The sequence below is a fragment of the Mastomys coucha genome, unplaced genomic scaffold, assembly GCF_008632895.1.
Source record: "Mastomys coucha isolate ucsf_1 unplaced genomic scaffold, UCSF_Mcou_1 pScaffold22, whole genome shotgun sequence".
Lineage (NCBI taxonomy): Eukaryota > Metazoa > Chordata > Mammalia > Rodentia > Muridae > Mastomys > Mastomys coucha.
Genome location: NW_022196905.1, coordinates 234,011,108 through 234,021,036, shown reverse-complemented (window position 1 = coordinate 234,021,036; position 9,929 = coordinate 234,011,108). Strand labels below are relative to the sequence as shown.

At 43.7% G+C, this 9,929-nt stretch overlaps 1 protein-coding gene across 1 annotated transcript; it reads right to left on the bottom strand.

The window, feature by feature from the left end:
- Window positions 1-1,132: 1,132 nt before the first annotated feature.
- Window positions 1,133-8,717, bottom strand: Gins3 (GINS complex subunit 3). The gene is made up of 3 exons (XM_031340980.1): window positions 8,455-8,717; window positions 3,803-4,036; window positions 1,133-3,241 (listed from the first exon to the last, which is right to left on the bottom strand). Exons 1-3 carry the CDS (start codon window positions 8,638-8,640, stop codon window positions 3,011-3,013), a joined length of 651 nt encoding a protein of 216 aa, XP_031196840.1. The 5' UTR covers window positions 8,641-8,717; the 3' UTR covers window positions 1,133-3,010.
- Window positions 8,718-9,929: the final 1,212 nt, after the last annotated feature.

The window sequence follows — 9,929 nt, the reverse complement described above, 5'->3', positions numbered from 1 at the left end:
TCAGAAATCCGCCTGCCTCTGCCTCCCAAGTGCTGGGATTAAAGGCATATGCCACCACCGCCCGGCTCGAACCAACTCTTAACTGAGCTTTTGGAGATGATTAATACTTCACATTCCCATGTGACTACTTCAGACACCCGTGGGTCACTGATTCAGTGATGCTGAGGATGAAATGAGTAGCTCTGCAAGCTCAGACCATTGGGGAATATGGTAAGAACAGTGTGAAGCTGGGGGGTGAATACAGGGAGATAGTTAAGTGCCAGCACTGAAGGTAGGACAGGTAGTCAGTTACTTGATGAAAAAGGCCACAAAAGTAGACTGGGGTCTCAGTCTTGACCAGGATCTGATTTGTCACATGCTCCAGTAGCGACACCAACTAGGTGGCTGGGTATACATCTAGGACTGGAGGGCAAGAGCTGAGCTGGAGCTCTGAACTTGTCGGGGAATCATCAACCGGTAGGATGAGATCCACAAGCTAAGCCTGGAGCTGTCCAAAATTTAAAGGTCAGGGACAGAGACAGCCTTGATTGTCCCACTCCTCTTACAGCCCAACATGTCCCTGGGGAAACGCACAGTGAAGTCTTTTGTCTATAATTATGGACAGATATCTAAAAATAGAGCTCTTAAGGGGAAAAGGCACATATCCAGTCACTGAACTTTAGAAGGTTTTATTTGAGACATTCATGTGGATTGTTTTTTCATTTTATTTTTTGAAAAAATAAAATCAACTTTTTGAATGAACTATCGCTTCTTGGCCTTTTGGCTAAGATCAAGTGTTGAATGAGCTAAACAGTTACTTTAAAACCTGAACTGGGGAGGGGTGGTTTTTCCAGGAAGAGGAATAGTTTGAAAGACTTGTAGGGCACACACGCACACACACAACTAAAAATGGGTTCAAAAAATACATATGATGTAATCTGTTTGAAAATTTAAAGTAGATTCTGTATATATGGCCTCTGAGGAAATTTGTTTTGTTTTTAGGGAAAATACAGCAGCAACCTAGTATTAACTGCAAAAATAAAGCCACCTGTAAAAGCAGAGCTGCCAAAAATTAAGCTAATATACTCTTTGCACCCTGGTTTCCGAGTATGCATAAAAAGCTATGAAAGAAACAGAAGTGCCATCTTCCTAGGGCATAACACACTCCCAGAGAGTGTTCCTGGTGTTTATGCATATTGTACAAAACAGAAGTGTAGTTGCTAAAACAGATTTGAGCATTACAGTTGAATATGATCAAAGAACAAGGCCTTGTTTTGCTGATTCCTGGCAGCCAGACAGTTAGCGACAACACATGTACAAACCCATCATTTATTTAGGATGAAGTTGAATGATAAAAAACAATTTCATGCTAAGACAGGCATTTTAATGCATGTCTGTTATTTTAAGTTTCCATTACAATCAACTGTGTTATCTGGACATCCAAGTCTTTCCTTAATTACAATGAAGATATTTTCCAGTAGCCACAGGGTACCAGGGGTGGCCAGTGGTGTGGAGAAACTGCCCACTAGACAATCCAAAGGGCTCCAGGAAATGAGACTTGTTTATTTAGCTTATGGTCTGGAGAACTTGTCCCTCTCAGTTTGGTACACGTTTAAAGAGGCTCCCAGTATGTGGTCAGGAGTCCTCTTTGCATTAACGTTGCAGTATTTCCTGGAGAAAAAATAATGCAAAGGAGTCTTCTCTATAACACTCGCCAAGTTGTTTTTCAGCTAGGGCCCTTCACAGCTTGCAAACCCCTGATGCAATTATTACAAAGGCTGGTAGACATCCTTTAATAACTACTTTGCAATTCCTAACACCTCCCTGGTAGCTTTTCTTTCTTTAAAGAAAGCCACTTTGCAGTCCAGAGCCTTTCTTTTTGTACATTAGGCTATGAATTTATATGGAATGGGCTCCAGAAGCTCAGGCTCCTTTCTGTTAGTCCTCACAAAGCAGGCTGACACTTTAGCTGAACCCAGGCGCCCTTCTCTTTGGCTTCCTTTTTCTTCTGATCATTCTCCTTCACCCGCTTCAGGAAGCTGTCTCTCTCTGCTCTTCGAGTGTGCTTGATGTGCTCAATCCACACAATGATCCTCTTGGCCAGAATCTTGCCCTTAACTTGCTTGTTTACAACGATGCCCACCGAATGCTGGGTGACATTATAATAGACTTTTGTTTTTGCTGTGGTAACACTTATAGGGCATTCCTTTTGAACAGTGCCTTGATGTCTAAAGTATCACCCTTCTTGTAGATTCACATGTATGTGGCCAAAGGAACAACTCCATGTTCCCTAAAAGGCCTGGAGAACATACAGAAAGTGGCCCTCCTCTTTCACTTTGTGTTGTTCATTTTGGAAAGTTACTGGAAGATGGCTGCCCTGATAGCTTTTCTAGACAGGGAATAGAATGAGTGTGCCAGCGCTCTAAAGATCACCAACAAACACAAGTACACGGCCCCTCTGGGTAGACGGAAAGGATGTGATTCTAGTTCAAAAGCCCTGGCTACAGGGCACAAAAGCTCCGTGTCTTCTCCTTTCTGCTCTGCCATTCATCTGCCTTTCTGCTTTTCTCCCAATTTCCTGTTTTAGAAATTGGGGTAAGTCCCAGCAGGTAGGCAGCATGGTAGGGGTGCTGTCCTTTGTCCAACCATGAGGAAGATAAGGCTTAAGAGAAGTTGTGAACAGGCAGAGATGACCCATTTTGCAGCCAACGAGATCAGACACCTGAGGAATCCGAGTTCCAGCGTGACTACGTATGTAATGTGCCTGTGCTCCTGATTTAAGATGGACTCTGGCTCCTCCTCAGCTGCATACCTGAGCCAAACACCTATGCTGTGAGGATGGCAGGTAGCTACAGTCCAGAAGACCAACAGGGTCAAGGGCATCCACGTCTACCCCAACCAGATAGTTCCAAGCTTTGAGAATGCTGACGGTTAAAAGCCCTGAAGCAGTACACAATTGGTCTCTCATGAAGTTAGTTGGTCTTATCAAGGGCACAGAGATAAATCCACAAGTTGCAGTTCTGTTCAGCTTTTAGTCTTCCATATTTGTGAATTTTCTTTTCTTATAATTCTGAACGAGGCTAGAAGCTGTAATCTGAGAAGCTTGACCTCTTTCCCAACTCTGAAAGTCATTTAGACCTTTCTGCCCAATTTGAAATAAGCCCCTCTCTGTCTCATCTAACCTGGCTACCAGTGCTGAAGTGTCTTCATTGTAAGAATTCTGGGAGGAGTCCATGATGCGGCGGAACCGTCCAATAAAAGTCTGAAGGAGAGTAAGAGAATCAGGGGCAACATCACATCCCATAAAGCCAGACACATTGAAAACCTTTGTTAATTTACTTTATAGGGGAGACAAGAGGGAGCATATGTGACACATGTATGTGTGTGTCGAGGTTAGAAGACAATGTGGGAGACACAAGTCATTAGGCTCAGCTACAAGTGCCTTTACCTTTTGAAGCTATCTTGCTGGCCCTTAGACATATTTTTTTACTGGAACATTTGAAGATGTATTTAAATCCGCCAGCCTCTGCCTCCCAAGTGCTGGGACTAAATGCGTGCGCCACCACCGCCCGGCCAGTATGTACTCTTAGCCACTGAGCCAACTCTCCAGCTCTAAGTCCCCATGTATTCTTACACACACACACACACACACACACATACACACACACACACTCTCTCTCTCTCTCTCTCTCTCTCTCTCTCTCTCTCTCTCTCTCTCTCTCTCTCTCTCTCTCTCTCCTTTAGTGAACCTTGACTGATACAAGGGATAAATGCCATCACCAGCTCCCATGATATGTATAGCCCAATACTACAAACTACTTACCTGCAGTAAAGACTGGGAGATATCTGCATTCTCTGGACTGTCAAAATGCAGGAGTTGTGAGCCAAACCCATAGAAATGGGGCCCCATTTTGTGGAGGTCCACAACATTAGCATCTGCACTAAATATAGTCCTCCATCCCTCTTGGTACATCTTGGGAAGTTCCACAGAAAGGATGCGCCGCTTGTGGTCAAAGAGTCCTTTAGCCAGCCACAAGGGAAGCTCAAGTTTTGTACCCTGCATCAGACAAGAACATAAAATTGAAAAACAAAAGGCACAGTCGGTGTATGTGAAAAAAAAATGGAAATGCATATTGTTTGAAAAATATTGCCTCTTCTACTGGGAAAGCGACTGTGAAGTGATCTGAAGAAATGAACCATACACTTAAAGTTATTTACTTTTTTTTTTACATTTTTTTTTTTAAGCAGGGACACACGCTGTCTACCCGGTGAACACGGTATATGTGGAGATGCCAGAGGCTGATGTCACAATGTTTTCCTCAATCACTTTTTAATTTGGAGAGTGCTCTTTTGATGATCTGGTACTAGCTGTATAAGCCAAACAAAACTAACTGACCAGTGGGCGCTGGGGACAAACCAGTCATCCCCAGCCCTGCCACTCCTGGAGTTAGAGACATGGTCATGCCTGGCTTTTTATGTGGGTGCTGGGGATCCAAGCTCAGGTCCTTGTGCTAACACAGCAAGAACTACACTCACTCAACCACATTTCTAGATCCTTATTTACTTATTCTTTTTTTGTTTGTTTAGTTTTGTTTTTTAAGATGGGGTTTCTCTGTATGATTTATTTTTCTTAACTGGTATGTTAAATGGCACTTTTACAGATACTGTATGATAGTGCAATGTGCTTTCATATTGTATAATGTTTAAATTAAGTTAACCTATCATCTCCTCAAACATCATTTTTTGTTTTTTGTTTTTTTTTTTTTCAAGACAGGGTTTCTCTGTGTAGCCCTGGCTGTCCTGGAACTCACTCTGTAGATCAGGCTGGCCTCGAACTCAGAAATCCACCTGCCTCTGCCTCCCAAGAGCTGGGATTAAAGTTGTGCACCACCACTGCCCGGCACATCATTTCTTTAGGGTGAAAATACTCAGAATCCTTTCTCTAGTATTTCAAAACAGCAAGTGCCCCTCACTGTAGTCTACAGCCACTCTGTTACTGAGCAGCACACCAGAACTCCTTAATTTTCACTACAAGATAATACCTGCCACAGGCCGGCCAATCTGAGCCTCCCTCAACCCGCGGGAGAAATGGGGGTCCTAGTCAGGTCGACAAGGCGTAGGCGAATAAATGATGGCAGAGACGACACATGAAGTTCAGGATCTGAATGTATTTCTTAAAAATGGCACCAGACTTTTACAGTCATTGCAAAAGAGAGATGGTAAATCTGGCAGCTCAGCAGTTAAGGTACATCTGAGGCTATCTGAAACATACTGGGTCTAAAGCAATAGCTATCTCCTCTGAACTGGTGCTGCCTCCCCCGGGCCCAAGCACTCTGGAACACGTCTGAGTTAGGGGATACCAGCGACTGTCTGAAATCCAGGAGGCACAGAACTCCTTTTGGAATCTTATTGCCTCTTATCCTTTATCAGGATTTTATCCCCGATATTTTGGATGTGACTGGAGTAGACGAGTGTGCGTAGGAAATACCTGCTGATCAAGTTCCTGCCCCACTTTCCCAGCTTCTGACATCACTATCCTACTCTTAAGTTCTATGAGATCAGCCTGGGCTGAGGACTTACGTTATGATCTAATGAAGACAGAAAATAGATCATAACAACAACAAAAACATGACAAAGAACAAAAATAGAACAGAAGTTCTATTTAGAGGTTCTCGAAAGTAAATGAGTACCATTTTTTACTTTCTTTGAATAGTCTCCATCTATGGCACATAAATTCTTGCTGGGTGTCTACTCAGTGCTAAGTACCAGTCTGGATGCTACTAGAATAGAATAAAATGGAATTAGGCTGAAGTCAGGTAGCAGTCTCTTTCCCAATCCACCTCAGGGCTTTGGAGATGGCAGAAAGGGTCAATGTCTATTATTTCAAAGCCTTAAAAGAAATGCACAACATGACAAGATGAGACGACATGATGGACCAGAAAGCTATAAAACCTATAAAAAGGTACAAGAGAGGGTGGGGAAGATGGCTTAGCATATACTGTTCTTACGGAGATGGAGAGTTCAATTTCCAGCATTCATATCAGACAGCTCACAGCTTCCTCTATCTCCGGCTCCAGGGGGATGTGACTCCTCTGGCCTCTATAGGCACCTGCACTGGTGTGCACACATCTATACACAGACACACACTGATACACTCAATTAAAATAAATATTTTTATATGCAAAAATAACTAGATTAAAGGAAGCCATGAAAACTTTCATCTCACAAGAGAGAACTGGGAGGGGCAATTTTTAGGCGTAGAGAGGTAGAGCATAAAAAAAAAAATCTTCAAACCTAATTCTGTGCTGCAGAGGAATTCCAAGTACTTTGTGTAGACATTCTCTCAAACTGGAGCCTACTCCTTCAGAGTGGCTATGTATAATAACTACCAAGGAGCATGGCAAACCTGACAAATACTACTTCAGCCTGGTGATCAGAATCTACAACAGGGTCTACAACACTAAGGTGATATAATGTAGTAAAAATGGAACTTGACCCCTGTGATCTCTCCCAAACCAACAAACCAGTTTGATCATGAGTAAAATATCAAGCAAACCTCATATGAGAAACATTAAAATATCCTGAAAACTGTCATTAGAAGCAACTACAACAAAAGGCCTGATAATAGCTAAGATGAACCCAGAGAAATATGACAGCTAAAAATTATTCTTTTTTAATTCTTTTTTAAGATGCTAGACTAGGGGCCAGTGAGATGGTTCAGCTGGTAAGAGCACTGACTGCTCTTCCGAAGGTCATGGGGAGTTCAAATCCCAGCAATCACATGGTGGCTCACAGCCACCTGTAATGAGATCTGGTGTGTTTGAAGTCCGTTATGTATAAGAATAAATAAATCTTTGGGCCAGAGCAAGCAGGGACTGAGCGAGCAGGGTTGACTGAGCGGGGTTGACCGGAGCAATCAGAGGTTCTAAATTCAATTCCCAACAACCAGATGAAGGCTCACAACTATCTGTATGTACAGCTATAGTGTGCACTCATATACATAAAATAAATAAATCTTTTTAAAAAATGCTAGACTAGGATATTAGGTAAATTAAGAAAATAAGACCCAAATCTGGGGCAGGATATCTTGTTGAGCAGGGTGTAAGAGTTAAACTAAATCCTAGCCAGATAGTGGTGACCCACACCATTAATCCCAGCACTTGGGAGGCAGAGGCAGGCGGATTGCTGAGTCTGAGACCAGCCTGGTCTACAGAGTGAGTTCTAGAACAGCCAAGGCTACATAGAGAAACCCTGTCTCAAAAAACATTAAAAAAAACAAACAGACAAAAAACTCCTAAATCCTTCTCTATGATAACGGGGAGCTAATAAAGTTGACACTTGGGGTAGAACCCAAGGGTAGCATGCTTGCCTAGCATGTGAAAAGCTCCAGGATCCATCCCCAGTCCAGGAATATTCTTCAAAAACATGGTGGTCCATTTTGAAGACTACTTACAAAGTACACTGGTCTGTGAAGTTGAGAAGCAGCCCAAGAAGCAAAAATGAGCCTGTCTTCTGTTGTTGAAAAAAAAATCTTGGGGCTGGAGAGATGGCTCAGTGGTTAAGGGCACTGACTGCTCTTGCAAAGGACCTGAGTTCAAATCCCAGCAACCACATGGTGGCTTACAACCATCCGTAATGAAGCCTCATGCCCTCTTCTGGTGCGTCTGGAGACAGCTACAGTGTACTTACATATAATAAATAAATAAATAATATTTTGTAAAATATGTTTTTAAATGTTAACAAATTCAGATAAATTTAAATCATGTAACTTTTCTCATCATAATGCAATAAAAGTTTTTTTAAAAAAAATCTTTTGGTATTATTTGATTTTCAAAATTTGGTGTTTAGAAAACTTACCTAGAAACAGACAAAGACAAAACTGATGCCCTTCTAAACAAAACTTAAAAGACCTAACAGGAAATGAAAGTAGCCATTGTAAGTTATGCTCCTGGGACAAACTCCTACTTGAAGCCATTGGAGCCCAAGGTTCGAATCCCAGCTCACTCTTTCCTGGAGGACCCTGGCCTTGTTAACCCAGCTTTTGTTAGTTTACGGGGGCTGCAGTTGCCTCAGTCATTCCGACCCTGAAGATTGTTATGGGCAGCCTTTTACCGACGATGACTTGGTTAAGCCAGCGTGGACTTACTGTGAGACCCTGGCTGAGGTACTCAGTCTTTGTTAAGTTGCCTAAGATAGAGGGTGACAATTTATCCGCCATCACAGCCCCCGTCCCCCGCTGGCTAGTCGGTCCTCGGAAACAGGCTGAAGACACTGTCATAACTATGCACGGCGCACACGACGATGTGCAGTTCCCAAGCTTAGAAACCTCAAATGAGTTTTATGGAAACCACGAGCAGAACCAAGACCCTGAGAGGATCAGCTGGAGACCATCCCGAGTGCTGTGCAGCTTCCCGGGACCCCCGAGGTCTCCCTCAGGCTCCTGATCTCCGGAACCTCTCCCCCGGCTCGCCTCACCTGCGGGAGCGGATGGTCCGGCTCGGCGCCCGCGCCCCGCTCCAGGAAGAAAGCTCCCAGGCGCGGCATGGGCGTCTCGACGCGCACCGGCAGCTTCTCCTGCGACATTAGGATGTCGTCCAGAGACAGGAAGTTCTCCTCGGGTCCCAAAGCGCCCGACTCCACCGGGAAATACGCCTCCGACATGGCAGCTCGCGGCACAGTCGGGGACGAGGAGGAGGGCGCGCCAGCTCAGCGAACCCGCCGGCTTCAAACTTGCTTTCCCGCGCCTCGCTCGCCCGCCAGACCCGAGCGGTCGATTCCGGAGAGCCCGCGGCTGCTCAGGCAAAAGCAATCGATAAGGTCACAGATTGGTCACAGTGTCCCCCGGCCCAAGGCGGAAGCCCTGGGTGAGTTGGCCAGAAGTCTCCCCGCAGCGTGTGGGCTAGGCTGGGATGGGTACCTAGAAGCTTAAACTTTATTGAAGGGGCAGCACGTGTTTACTAACTGAACTGGATTCATGAAGCCCTTTAAATACATATATAAAATTTAAAACTCTTTGGGGATTCAAATAAAACTATTATACATTATGTATTCCAGTCCTCATTAATCCCACTTTTATTACGGCATTTTCACTGTTAGGTTAATTTTTGTCTTTGAAAACAACAGAAGAAACTAAAACGCAAGCACTAGCCTCGATGTTTAACTGTATGCTAAGTTACAAACTATTTGTAATATTTTGGTAGGGTATGTAGGCTCATGGAGGTTGGATGGAGTGGTAGATTTACACATGGCTGGGAAACCTTAAGTTCAGGGCATTGCTAGACTGTTTTGTTGTCGTTGTTGTTTTGTTTTGTTTTTTCAAGACAGGGTTTTTCTGCGTAGCCTTGGCTGTCCTGGAACTCACTCTGTAGACCAGGCTGGCCTCGAACTCAGAAATCTGCCTGCCTCTGCCTCCCAAGTGCTGGGATTAAAGGCATGCGCCACCACCGCCCAGCCTTGCTAGACTGTTAATTGGCAAAGTCCTCGTGTGCTGTTTAGTTTGGGTTCCTGAAAGAGGAAACTAGACTAGCCTAGTCTTTTGATAGTCACTCTAAAAGTAGCTCCTGTATCAAATGCTATCATGGGTAGAGTACCTGAGAACAAAGGAAAGAACACGGTTGCTTGGTGCTAGATTTGGTGGCACTACTCACACACTAATACAGGTTGAGGCAGAATTGTTGCTAGATTTGCTACTACATAATTTACCTACTGTAGAAGGACATTCCTGAGGTTTGTGAGCAACACAGGAAAGGGGCGAGTATGGCTTTCATCTTTTGCATTCTTTTTTAGTTTTGAATGAAATAATTTGTTGATGTATTTACATAATTCACTACATTTAAGCAATAGCCTTCTAAATATGGACTAGAACTTTACATATGCTAAGCAACAGTCACTTGCTTTTTCTTGCTAAAAATACTTGCATTAAATGAATGCTCGAAGTATTTACACCACTT

Bases quoted from the DNA above. Each gene is read 5' to 3' on its own strand.
- Gins3 (XM_031340980.1), bottom strand. From the start codon at position 8,640: ATGTCGGAGGCGTATTTCCCGGTGGAGTCGGGCGCTTTGGGACCCGAG. The intron at 4,037-8,454 runs GTGAGGCGAGCC...TGTCTGATGCAG, and splicing joins CGGACCATCCGCTCCCGCAG to GGTACAAAACTTGAGCTTCC. The intron at 3,242-3,802 runs GTAAGTAGTTTG...ACTCTCCTTCAG, and splicing joins TCTCCCAGTCTTTACTGCAG to ACTTTTATTGGACGGTTCCG.